This window comes from Melozone crissalis, unplaced genomic scaffold, assembly GCF_028551555.1.
Source record: "Melozone crissalis strain CALT ecotype California unplaced genomic scaffold, PUWL_Pcris_2 ptg000295l_1, whole genome shotgun sequence".
Classification (NCBI taxonomy): Eukaryota; Metazoa; Chordata; class Aves; order Passeriformes; family Passerellidae; genus Melozone; species Melozone crissalis.
In genome coordinates, this window is record NW_026536047.1 from 67,685 (window position 1) to 84,057 (window position 16,373).

At 59.7% G+C, this 16,373-nt stretch overlaps 1 protein-coding gene across 3 annotated transcripts; it reads right to left on the minus strand.

The window, feature by feature from the left end:
- Positions 1-1,777: 1,777 nt before the first annotated feature.
- RHOBTB2 (Rho related BTB domain containing 2) lies at positions 1,778-15,569 on the minus strand. 3 transcript variants are annotated; one of them, XM_054294664.1, is made up of 10 exons: positions 15,226-15,563; positions 8,691-8,892; positions 8,420-8,523; positions 8,155-8,340; positions 6,442-7,466; positions 4,629-4,747; positions 4,396-4,546; positions 4,223-4,311; positions 2,949-3,054; positions 1,778-2,860 (listed from the first exon to the last, which is right to left on the minus strand). In XM_054294664.1, exons 1-10 carry the CDS (start codon positions 15,255-15,257, stop codon positions 2,622-2,624), a joined length of 2,253 nt encoding a protein of 750 aa, XP_054150639.1. In that variant the 5' UTR covers positions 15,258-15,563; the 3' UTR covers positions 1,778-2,621. The 3 variants fall into 3 exon arrangements, with proteins under 3 accessions (XP_054150639.1, XP_054150636.1, XP_054150638.1); XM_054294661.1 differs by having other exon boundaries at positions 4,223-4,546; positions 15,226-15,569; XM_054294663.1 differs by lacking the exon at positions 15,226-15,563 and adding an exon at positions 13,130-13,232 and having other exon boundaries at positions 4,223-4,546.
- Positions 15,570-16,373: the final 804 nt, after the last annotated feature.

Genomic DNA, 16,373 nt, shown 5'->3' on the forward strand with positions numbered 1-16,373 from the left:
CGTGAGCGTGCCCTGGTACCTCCTGCCCATCCCAGCCTGGGGGCAAATCCTCAAGCACTGCACCTCACACAGAGCTCAGGGACAACCCAGCTGGGAAAACAGCTGGGAAAACCACTGGATTACTTGAGCTGCCACCCCAGTGCAGCCCAGTCCATCCCCAATGTGATGGGAGGGTGCTGAGCACCCTCCCTGCTGCTCCCATTCCCCCACCCTCCAACAAGACAAGCAGAACTTTTGTACTTATTTATTTAGCAACTGTAAACATTACATATATTAACTTAAAAGTTTTATAAAAATATTGTTTTTGTTATGCATGGTTGTGTGTTTTTTACAGAGCTCTGGCCCAGCCAGCTCGCTTCTCCAGTTTTCTACATTTGTTTATGAAGGGTTTAATTTAAAAAAAAAAAAAAATCCTGATTTTCTCGTCTGGTTTGATTTGTTTTCCCCCCAGAACTCTGGTGAGGGGTCCCAATGGCCACCAAGCTCCAGGGTCCCAGTGGACACCAGCTGCTCCACGTGGCACTGGGCACTCAGCCCAGGGAATTAATGCTCAGCCACCCCACCAGGGACTGTCCCCAAGGGTCCTTTGTGCCAGGGAAAGCCCTCAGCAGCCATCCTGGCCTTTATTTACCCAGACCAGAGCCTTGTGCCAGAGCAGGGGGTGCCAGTGTCCTCGTGCCAGAAAGGGGGTGCCACTGTTCCCATGCCAGAGCAGGGGGTGCCAGTGTCCCCATGCCAGAGCAGAGGGTGCCAGTGTCCCCATGCCACCTCAGAGGGTGCCACTGTCCCTGTGCCATAGCAGGGGGTGCCACCGTCCCCATGCCAGAGTCGGGGGTGCCACTGTCTCCATGCCATAGCAGGGGGTGCCACTGTCCCCATGCCAGAGCAGAGGGTGCCAGTGTCCCCATGCCACCTCAGATGGTGCCACCGTCCCCATGCCAGAGCAGGGGGTGCCACTGTCCCTGTCCCAGAGCAGGGGGTGCCACTGTCCCTGTGACAGAGCAGGGGGTGCCAGTGTCCCCGTGCCATAGCAGGGGGTGCCACTGTCCCCATGCCACCTCAGATGGTGCCACCGTCCCCATGCCAGAGCAGGGGGTGCCACTGTCCCCATGCCAGCTCGGGGGGCTCCAGCTCCACCAGCCAGGGCTCTGTGTGTTGCAGTAGCTGTGTTGCAAATCCATGCAGTGCTTAGTGACAAAAGGGCTCTGCTCAGCCCCCCAAACGCCCCTGCAGCTGCTCCCCAGCCCCTGCACTAAAATTCCATGTTCAGGAGCGTGGGGCTGGGGTGGGAAGCAGGAGCTGCTGTCGAGCTGCCCGCAGGGTTCGTGCCCCGTGGGCACTGCCCTGTGCCCCCTGAGCATGCAGACCTGGGCACATGCAGGTTCAGTGCCAGGGCTCGGGCAAGGCAAACAGGACTCGGAAGCAGCGGGGAGTGCCCAGGTTGTGTGCAAAGGACGGAAAGTCGTGCTCGTACCTGCTGCCCGGGGCTGCCGAGGGACACAGCAGCGAGGGCGAGGAGCCCCCTCGCTCCTGCAGCGAGGCTGAGGGCCGCCATGCACAGGGGAGGCTCCAGGGGCCAGGGGAGCACAGTGGGGTGGGATGGGAGCCACCAGGAGCGCCCCCAGTGCTCCTCCAGCAGCAGCCTCGGCAGGGATGGGCTCCGAGGAGCTTTCCCCATCACAGCTGGGGAGGGCGAGGAGGTTGGCAGCCCTGGCAGCCCTGCAGGAGGGACAGGCAGAGCCAGTCCGATGGAAATCCACCTGGTGCTGCACCAGGCCTGGCTGTCCCTGCCCGTCCCAGGAGCGCTGCAAGACGGGGATGGCATCACCCCGGCCTGGCACAGGGGGGTGTGCCTGTCCAGCTGCTCCTCCCACACACACAGGGACCACGCCGGGCTTTTAAAATACCATTTATTACAATGGAGCCTTCCAGGCTAAAATCCCCAGCCCAGGGCTGGGGGTTGGTTTCTGGTGTGGCAGATTGAGGGAGTGGGTGTGGGTTTGGGGTTTTTTTTTTTGCTTTAAGTTTCTGTCTAAACAAAACTGGAGAGTTAAGAACAGGGAGGAGAGGACTCTGGTCCTCTCCATGCCCTGAATTAGGACAGACCCCACGTGTAGGGGAAATCCTGCAGTGCCTGGAGGCATTTGGGGACCGGGGTCCCCTGCCTTGTGCCTGACCCTGCTGCGAGTCCAGGGGGGTGGCAGGACCCCCACGGTGGCTCCAGGTGGTGAGATGCCATCAGACACCCCAACCACATCCCAGAGCTTCTGGTTCCAAATCAAAGTGGAAGCTGGATGTGTTTCTTCTCTTATATTCATCCTCTTCCTCCTCATGCTGACGATGCTCCAGAAAACAAAACCAATTTCCAACAGAAATTCCCCATGAGATGAAACCACAGCACAGCCCTGGTGCTGCTGTAGACGCCAGTTCCTGCTGCTGCTGCTGCTCGGGCCGTGCCGCTCCTGCCGCGGGGAGAGCCGGGCAGGGATCCCGCCCTTCCTCCTGCCCAGCGGCCGCCCCTCCGTGCGGGGCCCGTGCTGCTCCTCAGGCTGGGGCAGGGCATCCACCCTTCCTCCTCCTCCTCCTCCTCCTCCTGCTGCTCCCCGTCTCCTCCGGGGCTCTCAAACCACAGCCGAGGAGGAGGAGGAGGAGGAGGAAGAGGAGGCTGTGGCTGCCGACGATGAAGGAGAGGAAGAAGGGGAGGAGGAGGCGTTCCAGAAGAGCCAGCGCCTCTTGGGCTGCCGTTTGAGGTGGAGGTAGTCTTCCTTCTCCCGCTCCTTCTTCGCCCGCTGGTAGTGATCCTCCTCCTTCAGGTACCACACCGGCGGCCAGCGGTGCTTCTCGAAGTACTCCTGGTTCTCTGCGGGCACACGGGGGCGTGAGGGCGCTGCTGGCACCTCCCCCTGTGTCACCTCCCCCCCGTGTCACCTCCCCCGGCCGCCACTCACCTCCCGACATGGCCTTCATGTCGCGGGGGAACTTGCGGCAGACGTTGTTGTAGTTGGTGCAGATGTGGTGCAGGCACCAGTCGGCCAGCTGGTAGGCGCAGTGGAACTGGGGAGGGATGGGACACCAGCTCAGGGCCACCAGAAGGGCCAGCACCAGAGCTCCACCTCATTGCTCCATGGACAGACATGGTTGGCCAGCTCCTGGGGCTGCCAGACCCCTCTGTGTGTCCCCTGGAGCACCCCCAGCCCTGCCAGACCCCTCTGTGTCACCTCCTGCCCTTCCAGACCTCTCTGTGTGTCACCTGGAGCACCACTTGCCCTGCCAGATCCCTCTCTATGTCACCTCCTGCCCTTCCAGACCTGCCAGACCCCTCTGTGTCACCTTCTGCCCTTCCAGACCCTCTTCTGTGTCACCTGGAGCACCCCCTGCACTGCCAGACCCCCCTGTGTCACCTCCTGCCCTCTCAGACCCCTCTGTGTGTCACCTGGAGCACATCCAGGCCTGCCAGACCCCTCTGTGTCACCTTCTGCCCTGACAGACCCCTCTGTGTGTCACCTGGAGCACACCCAGCCCTGCCAGACCCCTCTGTGTGTCACCCCCAGCCCTGCTAGTCCCCTCTGTGTGTCACCTGGAGCACCTCCTAGAGCTGCCAGACCCCTCTGTGTGTCGCCTCCTGCCCTTCCAGACCTCTCTGTGTGTCACCTGGAGCACCATTTGCCCTGCCAGACACCTCTGTGTGTCACCTCCTGCTCTGCCAGACCCCTCTGAGTGTCACCTGGAACACCCCTAGCCCTGCCAGACCCCTCTGTGTGTCACCTTGGGCACCTGCAGCCCTTCCAGACCCCTCTGTGTGTCACCTCTTTCCCTGCCAGAACCCTCTGTGTGTCACCCCAAGCCCTTCCACACCCCTCTGTGTGTGTCACCTGGAGCATCCCCAGCACTGCCAGACCCCTCTGTGTGCCACCTGGAGCACCTCTTACCCTGCCAGACCCCTCTGTGTGTCATCTCCAGCCCTGCCAGACCCCTCTGTGTCACCTCCTGCTCTGCCAGACTCCACTGCGTGTCACCTCCTGCCTTGCCACACCCCTCTGTGTGTCACCTTGAGCACCCCCAGCCCTGCCAGATCCCTCTGTGTCACCTCTTACCCTGCCAGACCCCTCTCTGTGTCACCCCCTGCCTTTCCAGACCACTCTGTGTCACCTCCTGCCCTGCCAGACCCCTCTGTGTGTCACCTGGAGCACCCCCAGCCCTGCAGCCCAGGCCCCTGCCCTACCTGAGCCAGCTCCAGGAACACGAGCACGTCCCCATCGATGTCCACCATCATCTGCGCCGCCTCCATCAGCCCGGTGACCGTGTACTGCTCTGCACAGGGGGGGACACCCGGGCTCAGGGGGTGGCTGGGACAGGTGACAGCCACCCTGCCACGCTGCAGCCACCCAGACCCACCTGTGAGAGCCACCAGGTGCGGCAGGCAGAGGCGGTTGGCGAGGATGATGAGCTTCATGTCGTCCAGGTCGGGGCTGGAGCTGAACTGCCCCGTGTACAGGTACTCCAGCACGGCCCGCATGCAGCTCTTGCTGGTGTGAGGGAGTGCCACCTGCCAGACACACACACTGTCACCTCCTGGCACACGCTGTCACCTCCCCAGCCGTGCCACCCTCCCGGGGCGCTCTCCTCACCTCGTTGGTGGAGCTCTCCACGAAGGGGCCGCCGAACATGGCGGCCATCCAGTCGCAGCTGGAGATGAGCAGGGGCTTGTGGGCACTGATAGCACCGTCATCCAGCACGAAGGTGACATCTGGGGACAAGCACAGGGGCGCTGCTGGCACCTGGGGCTCAGCCACAAAACGCCTCACCCGAGGGAAGCGGAGGGAAGGGGACAGAGCCTGCCAGGTCCCTGAAATATCGCTCATTTTTATCCAGCATTCCCTGAAATATCGCTCATTTTTATCCAGCATTCCCTAAAATATCGCTCATTTTTATCCAGCATTCCCTAAAAATTTTCCCTAAAATATCGCTCATTTTTATCCACCATTCCCTAAAACTTTTTCACAAAAATATCGCTCATTTTTATCCAGCATTCCCTAAAATATCTCTCATTTTTATCCAGCATTCCCTAAAATATCACTCATTTTTATCCAGGATTCCCTAAAACTTTTTCCCTAAAACATTGCTCATTTTTATCCAGCATTTCCTAAAACTTTTTCCCTAAAATATTGCTCATTTTTATCCAGCATTCCCTAAAATATCGCTCATTTTTATCCACCATTCCCTAAAACTTTTTCCTAAAATATTGGTCATTTTTATCCACCATTCCCTAAAAATTTTTCCCTGAAATATCACTCATTTTTATCCAGCATTCCCTAAAATATCACTCATTTTTATCCAGGATTCCCTAAAACTTTTTCCCTAAAATATCGCTCATTTTTATCCAGCATTCCCTAAAATATTGCTCATTTTTATGCAGCATTCCCTAAAAATTTTTCCCTAAAATATAGTTCGTTTTTATCCAGTATTCCCTAAAACTTTTTCCCTAAAATATCGCTCATTTTTATCCAGCGTTCCCTAAAATATTGCTCATTTTTATCCAACATTCCCTAGAAATTTTTCCCTAAAATATTGCTCATTTTTATCCACCATTCCCCAAAAATTTTTCCCTAAAATATCACTCATTTTTATCCAGCATTCCCCAGAAATTTTTCCCTAAAATATTGCTCATTTTTATCCAGCATTCCCTAGTAAATTTTTCCCTAAAATATCGCTCATTTTTATCCAGCATTCCCCAGAAATTTTTCCCTAAAATATCTCTCATTTTTATCCAGCATTCCCTAAAAAATCGTTCATTTTTATCCAGCATTCCCCAAAAATTTTTCCCTAAAATATTGCTCATTTTTATCCAGCATTCCCTAAAATATTGCTCATTTTTATCTTGCTCTCCACAGCTTTTCCTAGGGGGCCACCAAACATCTGTCCCTACAGGGACAGCCTGACCATATTAGGATCCATCTCCATGAAACAAATCCGGCCAGAGGGAGGTTGGGACATTGATGTCCCCTTGGGATGTCACCTCGTGCTGGTGGCTCGTGGAGCTCACTGCAAAGCTGGGGAAATCCTGCTAAGGGCACTTGCTCCTCATAAATCAGGATGACCCTGTGGAATCCGGGCTGCGAGAGGAGGAAGCGGCTTTTGCAGCTCTTCCATAAATAAACAGAGCTGCTGGACCAACAGCGGAGCAGGAAACCCTGGGGAAGGGCTCCACACTCGCTTCCTCAGGGGGAAAAAAGGCGATAAAAATCCCCAAAGTGTGACCAAAAACCCTGGGGGAGGCACAGCCACCTCCTCACACACGGAGCAAAGCCAGGAGCTCCAGACCAAAAACCCTGGGGGAGGCAAAGCCACCCCCTTACATACAGAGCAAACCCAGGAGCTCCGAGCCCCCACCCGCCCTGTGAGCCCCCAAAAAGGACCAGGCTGCTGCTCCCGGGGCCGTACCCGAGAAAGTCCCCTTGGCCAGGCATTCCTTCACCCGGTTGGTCCTCCGGACGTGGAAGGCTTTGGTGATCTCCTGGTTCATGAACGCCTCGTTGTTGAGGATGTTGGCCACCATCATGCGCAGGTCGAACACCTCGAGCAGCTCGGCGATGTGGGCGATGTGCATCAGGTCCCGCTCGTTCTCGTCCAGCTCGCCCGTGTACAGGTACTTCAGCACGGCCCGGAAAGGCCCCGGCTGGATGGACGCGTCCATCTTCACCACCACCATCAGCTTGGACTTGTAGGTCAGCGGGTCCTCGGCCATCTCCTCCTGGATGCTGGCGAAGGCCCTGCTCCACGAGGAGAGGTTCCGGCCGCGCCGCAGCCCGCGCTCGCCGTTCTCGTAGCGGTCGCCCCGCAGGATGCCGTCACTGGTGGAGGCTCTAAGGCACGGTTTGCGCTGGCCGGGTCCGGCCTCCTCGGCGCTCTCGCAGATGTCGAAGCTGGCGGCCCTGAGGAGGAAATCCCGCCCGTGGTGCCTCTCCTCCTGGTGCAGCGCCCGCTCGGCCGCCGCCGTGACGGCCGCCCCGAAGCCGTGCCCCGCGCCGCTCTGCTGGTCCTCCTCGCTCAGGTCCATGAGGAACAGGTCGTAGAACTTGGAGGAGGAGGTGGAGAGGTAGATCTTGTGTGCGTAGATTTTGATCTTCTCTTGCAGCACCAGGATGACGTCCGCGCACAGGGGGTCCTCCAGGAGGTGGGCCGGACGCTCCTCGTTGTTGGAAGGGGGGTCCGGGACGATGATGATGGGAGGAGGGGGCTTGGGGGGCAGGAAGGGGGCTTGGAGCAGGGGCCGCTGCACGTTGCGCAGGTGGGACTTCCAGAACTGCAGGTGGCGGCGGGAGATGAGGGCGGCACGGATGGCATTGTCAAAGACGTCCTTGACGCCGAACTGGGCCACCACGCTCGTCTCGTAATAAGGGATCCCCAGCTCCTTGGCCACCTCCCTGCCCTTCTCCGGGGGAAGGATCTCGTTAGGTTTAATTGGCCTGAAATAGACGGGAGATAATTAATGAGGAGTGCTGGGGAAGATGGAACAGGAAAGCCTTAGAAATATGATTGTCTGGCAAAAGATTTTGAGAATATAGAAACCATAAGTGAGATTGAAATGAAAGCAAGCTTTGAGATCCCTCAGTCACTGAACAACTGGAAAACAATGGTGTGGCTGGCTGAAGGTGATCCCCTTTTGATGGAACAACACCCTCTGCTTGCAGACAGCTCCAAGGCTCAGAGCAGACCCTGCCAGCTTGGCAGAAGGGCCCAAAGAGGAGTTTTTAGGGTTTAAAATGTAACACAGGATGGCAATGTAATGATTCTTATAGGCTGTATGGAAATGCTGTAGGATTTGTATCTTGTACTGGATTGGTCAGTGAGAATCAGAATATTCAACACAGACTAAGATTTACGTTATTGTAATGGGAACCTCACTCTCTTACCCTTTTTACTCCCTTACTCTCTTACCCTCTCATCCTCTCTACCCCTCTCTTCTCTCGGGCCTGCTCTGAGCTGCACCTGGCTGCAATAAACCACAAGTCCTCTGCAATAAACCACAAGTTCCAAGCCCTGGCTTCAGAGATCTCTCATGTCCATCCATCCCAACTATCCTACCCCCTAACAGAAGAGAGCTCCTGGGATAAGGAGGGCAGGCAGGGAGGTCTCCGGGGCACGGGGTCCCACCTGGCCAGGGGTCGCCGTGCCCGGTTGACGGCCTCCAGGTCGGCGTAGCGCAGGTCGAGCTGGCAGCCCACCAGGATGACGGGGGCGCGGGGACAGAAGTGTTTGATCTCCGGGTACCACATGGTCTTCACATGGTGCAGGGAGTTGGGGTTGGCAATGGAGAAGCACAAAACCACAACGTCGGACCTGTGAGGGGACAAGGCAGGGGTCAGGGCCTGGTTTGGGGACTCCCTCCCTACCTCCCTGGAGTAGTGCCTGTCCCCACCTGCCGTAGGCAAAGCGCCTGTCCTTGTGGTGGTCACCAAAGGTGTCCCAGAGGCGCAAGGACACGCTGACATCATCTACCACATCCCGGGAGCGCTCCAGCACCTGGGGGAACAGAAACCATCCAGCTCCTCAATCCCTCAGCCTCACAAGGACAACAGCAGGGCGGGCAGACAAACAGTCCCCATGGCAGGGAGTCAGCCACAACCCCACCTCCTCGGGGTGCCCATGGGGTGTCTGTGAGCCCCCCCAGGCTCCTGGGCAGCCCTCACCTCCTGGCAGACGCGGTACTGGTCGATGGCCCACACCGTGGGCACGTGGGTGGCGAGGAGCTGGTACTGGGTCAAGGTGGCGTTGCAGGCACGGGCACAGATGAGCCGGGTCTTGCCCACCGCGTTGTCCCCGACCACGACGCACTTGATGGTTTCTACGTTTGGCCTCTCATAATCCATGTCAGAATCCATTAATTGGGACCTGCGGGGGGAACGAGGGCTCGGCAAACACGGCCAGGACCAGCCAGGGGTGTCTCCAGAGCAGCACAAAGCAGGAGGATGCTGACACTCCCTGGCAGCTCGGGGAAGCTCTGCAGCAGCTGCCCAGCCCTTCCCAGCTCGCCGTGCCCGCCAGTCCCCTTTAAAATTTCATGTTCTGGTGGCAGTGTGGCTGCTGTGCCACGTCAGACACATGGCCTGCGTTGGATTGCGCCCTCCTCCCTCCCGGCTCATGCCTGTTCATGTGAGATGAGGCTTTTTTTTTTTCCTCTCCCTTCCTCCTCTTCCTTTTCTCCATCTCCAGCATTTGCAAGAGAAGCTTCCAGAGCCGCCTGACTGAGTGCAGACACGGGCACAGCCTGGCTCTGCTGTCTGGCAGGGGACACTGACCTGGCCTCCTTTTCCCACCCCATTCCCAAGGGGATATCTGCTCCCAGCTAAGGGCAGCAAGAAGCTCCGTAGGTTTTTAGGTTTCCCAGAGGCTCAGAAGCCACAGGGATTGGGAGAGCTCCCAGGAGCTCTCCTGAGAGAGACGTCGGTGCTGTGGGTGCTGCAAAGCTGATGAGCAGCGCCCAGGTGTGCCCAGGTGTGCCACCCATTCCCTGCCCAAAGCCAGAGCCTGAATCAGCCAGAATTAACTCATCACAGCATGAACCCCAGGGTTGATGTGGTTTCCAGGGGGAAAAGCACTGAGGGATTGAGGGGCAGCAAAAAGGACAAATTATGTGGTTTCCAGGGGGAATAGCACTGAGGGATAGCAAAAAGGACAAAAAACCCCCAGATCCCAATTTCTCTGAACTTCCCAGGGCCACAGATCTGTTCGCCCTTGGGATATCAAGGAGGACAAAAAACTCCACATCCAAATTTCTCTGAACCACCCCCAAGGAGAAGCCCAAAATTTCCCACAGATCTCCTTCCCCTTGGGATATCAAAGAGGACAAAAAACCCCCAGATCCCAATTTCTCTGAACTTCCTTCCTAAGGCCACAGATCTCTTCCCCCTTGGGATATCAAGAAGGACAAAAAACCCACATCCAAATATCTCTCAACTTCCTAAAGCCACAGATCTCCTTCCCCTTGGGATATCAAGGAGGACAAAAAAATCCCACATCCCAACTTCTCTCAACTTCCTAAGGCCACAGATCTCCTTCCCCTTCGGATATCAAGGAGGACAAAAACTCCCATTTCCCAATTTCTCTGAACTTCCCAAGGCCAGGGATCTCTTCCCCCTTGGAATAACAAGAAGGACAAAAAACCCCACATCCAAATATCTCTCAACTCCCTAAAGCCACAGATCTCCTTCCCTTTGGGATATCAAGGGGAACAAAAAAAAAAACACATCCCAATTTCTCTGAACTTCCCAGGGGCACAGATCTTTTCCCCCTTGGGATATCAAGGAGGACAAAAAACCCCACATCCAAATATCTCTCAACTTCCTAAGGCCACAAATCTCCTTCCCTTTGGGATATCAAGGAGGACAAAAAAACCCCACATCCCAATTTCTCTGAACTTCCCAGGGCCACAGATCTTTTCCCCCTTGGAATAACAAGAAGGACAAAAAACCCCAACATCCCAATTTCTCTGAACTTCCCAAGGCCAGGGATCTCTTCCCTCTTGGAATAACAAGAAGGACAAAAAACCCCACATCCAAATATCTCTCAACTCCCTAAAGCCACAGATCTCCTTCCCTTTGGGATATCAAGGAGAACAAAAAAAACCCCACATCCCAATTTCTCTGAACTTCCTGAGGCCACAGATCTCCTTCCCCTTGGGATATCAAGAAGGACAAAAAACCCCACATCCCAATTTCTCTGAACTTCCCAAGGCCAGGGATCTCTCCCCCTCGTTGCCCCCTCCCGGCAGCGGCCTCCCGAGCTGCTATAATAATCCACCAGCGCAGTGAGCGAAAATACCCGGTAACGATGGCAACGGAGCCCCGCACGTGGGACCGCAGCTCCCCGAACCGGCAGCCCGGCAAGGACTTCCCAATGTGAGCAGCGAGCGCCTCCCTCGCTGCGCAGCCTCCCCGGGCACACCTGGGGCAGCTGGAGGCGAGGGCGGGTGGCACAAACCCGGGGCACCTCGGGCGCCAGCGCTGCCACGCCGGGCAAAACTTCTCCGAGTGGTTGTGGCCGCATTGCACGCCCCCTCCATCCTTTGGGATGCAGGGAGTTCATCCCGAAGGGCACTGAAACCAGGAACACGGCAGGGCAGGTGGGCTCCGTCCCCATCAGCCCCTCAAAATGCACTTCCATCCCTCTCTGCTGGCACCCCCTGTGCCCTGCTCCTCGCAGGGATCAGCTGGGCTCTGTGGGAGCGAGATCTCCGGGCTGGGGGGTGTGAGTGCTCAGGGAGCTTTGCCGAGGTTATTTTTAGGCCCAGCCGCGCTCCCGAGTCAGCCGGGCTGGCTGGGATGGAGGGGGGAGGCACAGGGATGACAAGCGCAGCTGGCACTTGGGATGTTTGACCCTCGTGGGGAGCTCAGCCCACCCCCGGCCCAGCCAGCTCGGGAAGTCTGGTGCCTCATGGGAATGAAGGGCTAAATCCTTGTGGGATCAGCGCCTGCCGTCAGGAGGGGAAGAGGGGGACAGCAGCAGGGATAAAAAGGGAATTCTCAATAAAGCAGAACCTCATTGGGGAGCTCTGCTGGCCCCACAGTGAGGGGGTCACAGCCCCTCACCCACAACACCACCCCAGGAGGGGCTGAGCCTTCCCAAGCCCCCTCCTCACCTTCCCCACCATCACTTTTCTCCAGAGAACAGCTCCAAAATCCACCGCAGAGTAAAAATAACCCAAAATGCCAAGAGATTGGAGATCCCCCCGAAGGAAAAGCTCTTTCCATAGGAGCAGGGCTGCTCCAGCCCAAACCCCCCACCCAAACCACGGGCACCCAATTCACACCCACACCCCCACAAGGAGAACCCCCAAATTGCTCCTTCCAGGCTCCCAGCCCGCGGTTGCCAAGGCAACTGCACCATCACCCCGGGAGCCGTCGCTTAGCAACCCCCAGGCTCCAAATCCTCCATCCCGCACCCCGTCAGGGGAGGAGAACCCCCAAACCGGGGCCAAACCGCCCCGAAACGGCGGCGATGCCCAAAAATAACGGGGGGCCCGGGGCAGCCGCGGGGTGCGGGAGGAAGCAGCGGAAGCAGCCGGGGCTGTGGAGGCCGCGGCGGGAGGCGGTGCGGGAGGAACGGGGCCCCGAGCGGGGCTGCAGCACGGCCGGGCCCGAGGGATGCGGCGGGCACCGGGGGCACCGCAAAGGGCACGGGGGGCACCGGGAGAGGGTGCGGGAGTTTGGGGAGCAGCCGGATTGGGGGTGCGGGGAATTGAGAGGGGGCGAGGGGGTGCTCGGAGCATCTGCGGGGCATCGCAGGGGGGTCAGGGAGCACCGGGAGAGGGTGCGGGCATCGCAGGGGGGTCGGGAGGGTCCGGAGAGGGTGCGGGCATCGCAGAGGGGTCGGGGAACACCGGGAGAGGGTGCAGGCATTGAAAGGGGGCTCGGGAGGATCCGGAGAGGGTGGGCATCGCAAAGGGGTCGGGGAACACCGAGAGCGGGTGCGGGCATCGCAGAGGGGTCGGGAGGATCTGGAACGGGTGTGGGCATTCCAAGGGGGCTCGGGAGGATCCGGAGCGGGTGCGGGCATCGCAAGGGGTCTCAGAGGTGTTCCGAGCACCCGAACCGGGGCTGTGGGGCAATGCAAAGGGGTCAGGAAGCACCGGGAGAGGGTGCGGGGCACGGAGAGGAGGTCGGGGAGGACCCAGGCCAGGCATCACGAGGAGGTTGGGGGTGCTGGCAGCGCCCGCATCGGGGGTGCGGGACGCGGCAAGGAGACTGGGGAGGACCTAGGCCGGGGGTGTGGGGCCCCGCAAGGAGGCTCGGGAGAGCTCGGAGCGCCCGATCGGGGGTGCGGGGCATCGCGGGGAGCTTGGGGGTGCTCGGAGCACCGGGATGGGGGTGCGGAGCATCGCGGGGAGCTTGGGGGTCCTCGGAGCACCTGGATCGGGGGTGCGGGGCATCGCGAGGCGGACGGGAAGCACCGGGAGGGCTGCGGGACACGGCGAGAGGCACCCGAGCCACCCGGACCGGGGCGCGGGGCGCGGCGGAGGGGCCGGGCCCTCGCTGTGCCCTGTGCGGAGCCGGGCCGGGCCGGGCCGGGCGGGATGCGCGGAGCGGAGCGGGGCGCGGAGCAGAAGCGGGGGGGGTTCCCCGGTACTCACACCAACACAGACGAAGCGGCGGCTCCCAGGGGCCGGGGCCGGGCTCGCCCCTCCGGACATGGCCACGGCGCGGCTGGCGCGGCTCGGCTGGGCACGGCTGCGCGGCTCAGGGCCGGGCCCGCGGGGGCCCATGGCGGCGCCTCGGCCGCCCCGAGCTCCGCATCCGCGGCCCGCTGCGCTGCGCGGAGCCGTGCGCGGATCGCGGCCCTGCGCGCACCGCCCTGCGCGCTGCAGTCGCGGCCGCCCCGCCTTTCATTCACAAAAAACAAGCGGCCCCGGCCGGGCCCCGCCCCGAGCCCCCCCCGCGGCCGCGCATTGGCTCGCACAGACAAGGGGGGGGGTCCTGGGGGGGTCCCGGGGGGGGTACGGGCCCATCCTGCCCCGCTTGGAGACCCTCGGCTTGTCCCTGGCAGGAGGCTCCGCTGTGGCCCCCATCCTGCCCTGGGATCCCCACACTCCCCCTAAGTCCTGCCCCTGCTTTGTCATGTCCCCCCCAATCCGCCTTGAGACCCCGTGATGTCTTCTCACCCTCCCTTGCAGGGGGTCCCGTCAATTCTGCCTTCGGACCCCCCCGTGTCCCATCGTGTCCCTAATTCTCTTTTGCAGGGGACTCCTCTGTGCCCCCCAATCCTGCTTTCCATGCGACCCCATCCTACCCGTAAACCTCCCTCTCAGGGGGCTCTGTTGTGCCCCCAGTTCTGCCTTGGGACCCCCATCCTGGCCCTAAAACCCTCCCGCCCTGGCCCCCAATCCCACACTCCATGGATCCCTATCCTCCCTCTGCCTGAGACCCCCACCCTGTCCCTGCTCCTCTCCTCTGTGACATCCATAGGGGGCGGTGACACCCTCACCCCCCTAAATCTCACCTCCATCCTTCTTCGGCATCCGACCCCCTCCCAGTGCCCCCCAATCCTGATCTGGGGTAGGGGTGCACCCTCTCCTGCATCCCTCTGAGACCTTTCCCTCTCCCCAAATTTCGGGAGGTGCCAGCTCCCAGCTGGGCCATGTGTGGTGCTGCTGATGGAGGAGACCCCTCACAAGCCCCGCAGCCCCCCCCGAGCACCCCCAAACCCTCGCAGGGCTTCTCGCAGGAGGGGGGGGGGAGCAAAGCTGCTCCATCCCTGTGTGCCCTCCGAGCACAGGCCACACGCTGCACTCCTGCCTTTTTCCTTATTGCAGTCCCCTCCTCGCCCCCGGGGCATCTCCCCGAAATCTGAACCCTCGGGGCACCAAAAACCTCCGAGTCATCTTTGCAGCGCGGCCGCCGGGAAGGCGCGGGCAGCGCTCTGACCCCGCATATCCGCATCATGTGATCGGATCGCTTCCATCCCCGCCGGGCCTTCCAGCCGCCTCTTTCTCTGCCCATCCCTGAGCCTTTCAGCCGCCTCTCCCTTCCCATCCCCGGGCCTTTCAGCCTCTTTCTCCTTGCCCATCCCCGCCGGGCCTTCCAGCCGCCTCTTTCTCCCTGCCCATCCCTGAGCCTTTCAGCCGCCTTTCTCCCCGGGCCTTTCAGCCGCCTTTCTCTCCCTGCATTTCAGCCGCTTCTCCCTGCCCATCCCCGAGCCTTTCACGGCCTCTCTCTCCCCATTCCCGAGCCTTTCAGCCGCCTTTCTCCCCGGGTCTTTCACCGCCTCTCTCTCCCCATTCCCGAGCCTTTCCGCCGCCTCTTTCTCCCCATCCCCGGGCCTTTCCGCCGCCTTTCTCTCTCTGCCCATCCCCGGGCCTTTCCGCCTTTCTCTCCTTGCCCATCCCCGAGTTTTCAGCCGCCTTTCCCTCCTCATCCCCGAGCCTTTCAGCCTCTTTCTCCCTGCCCATCCCCGAGCCTTTCAGCCGCCTTTCCCTCCCTGCCGGGCCTTTCAGCCTCTTTCTCCCTGCCCAACCCCGAGCCTTTCAGCCGCCTCTTTCTCCCCATCCCCGAGCCTTTCAGCCTTTCTCTCCCTGCCCAACCCCGCGTTAGGCTCGGCCCCCTGCCTGCCCTGATCGCTGATCTCGGATCAGGCCCCGGCGCTGATGCGGCGCCGCAGCGCTGGCCCGGCACAGCATGGCACGGCATGGCACAGCACGGCTCGGCCCCCCCAGCCCGGCCCCAGCCTCACCGAACTCGCAGCACGGGGATCTGTCTCTCCATAGCAGAAGGAGATGGAGCCGCTAATGTGGGGAGGGGAAAGCCCTTTTTGGGTTTGGAGGCAGCTCCCGGAATTCCTATGGAATCGCTGCCCCGGGAGCTGCGGCAGCCGAGCCGCAGAGCCTGGAGCTTTCTGCTCCTTGGAGTGGGTCACGGGGAAGGAACACGTAAAGCTTGTTTGCCAGCCGCATGATTTGGCTTATTTGCTCTCTTGTAGCAGGTGCTTAATTGTGGCAGAAAGGGTTCCCGGCAGCTTTCCGGGCAGCCAAATTCCCGCCTGCCCCTCTGGCAGCCAGGCAAAACAAAAGCGCGATTGTCACCCGCGGGCGGAACGCTCCGGCTGCTGCCGAGCTCCACGGGCCTCGCTCCTTGCCGGGAGAAAAGGTTACCGAGGCACCGAGGAGGGCACGGCCGGGGAAAGGACCGTCACAGCCCCTCTCCTGCCAGGGAGGAGGAGAAGTCTCAGCTGACTGTTCCCCAGCTGTGGCGCGGCTTGGCATGGCATGGAATGGCACAGCGTGGCACAGCTGCCCAGTGCCATCCCCCTCCCTCAGCGATCCCCACCAGGGCTGTGATTAAAAGGCCTTTTGCTTCCCGCTCCCATCTCTGCAATTTCACAGAATCACAGAATTTCTAGGTTGGAAGAGACCTTTAAGATCATCGAGTCCAACCCATGTTCTAATACCTCAACTAGATCATGGCACCAAGCGCCACATCCAGTCTTTTTTTAAACACATCGAGGGATGGTGACTCCACCACCTCCCTGGGTAGATGATTCCAGTATTTGACCACTCTTTCTGTGAAAAACTTCCTCCCTAATTCTAGCCTGTATCACCCTTGGCGCAGCTTGAGGCTGTGTCCTCAATTTAAGCCTCTTGAACCTGTCCCCAAGGAATTCCATCTGTCCAGCTCCATGATCCTGCTCTGGGGGTCACACCAAACCCCCTTTCCACCCCACAGCATCCTCCCTCCTCCTCCTCCTCCCCAGCCAGGAATGAAGAAGCCCTCAGGATATCCAAGATATGAGTGGACGTTGCTCCAGCCCCAGTAAAATCTGTGACATTCCAGTTTAAATCCAGAGGCATTTCCACCCCTCCCAGGTGCTGCCAGGACCCTGCC

Excerpts from the sequence above, each read along its gene's own strand:
- RHOBTB2 (XM_054294661.1), bottom strand. The coding sequence starts at position 15,257 with ATGGAGAGACAGATCCCCGTGCTGCGAGTTCG. Across the intron at positions 4,547-4,628 it reads TGGAGAGCTCCACCAACGAG|GTGGCACTCCCTCACACCAG; the intron begins GTGAGGAGAGCG and ends TGTGTCTGGCAG. Across the intron at positions 2,861-2,948 it reads CATGAAGGCCATGTCGGGAG|AGAACCAGGAGTACTTCGAG; the intron begins GTGAGTGGCGGC and ends GTGTGCCCGCAG.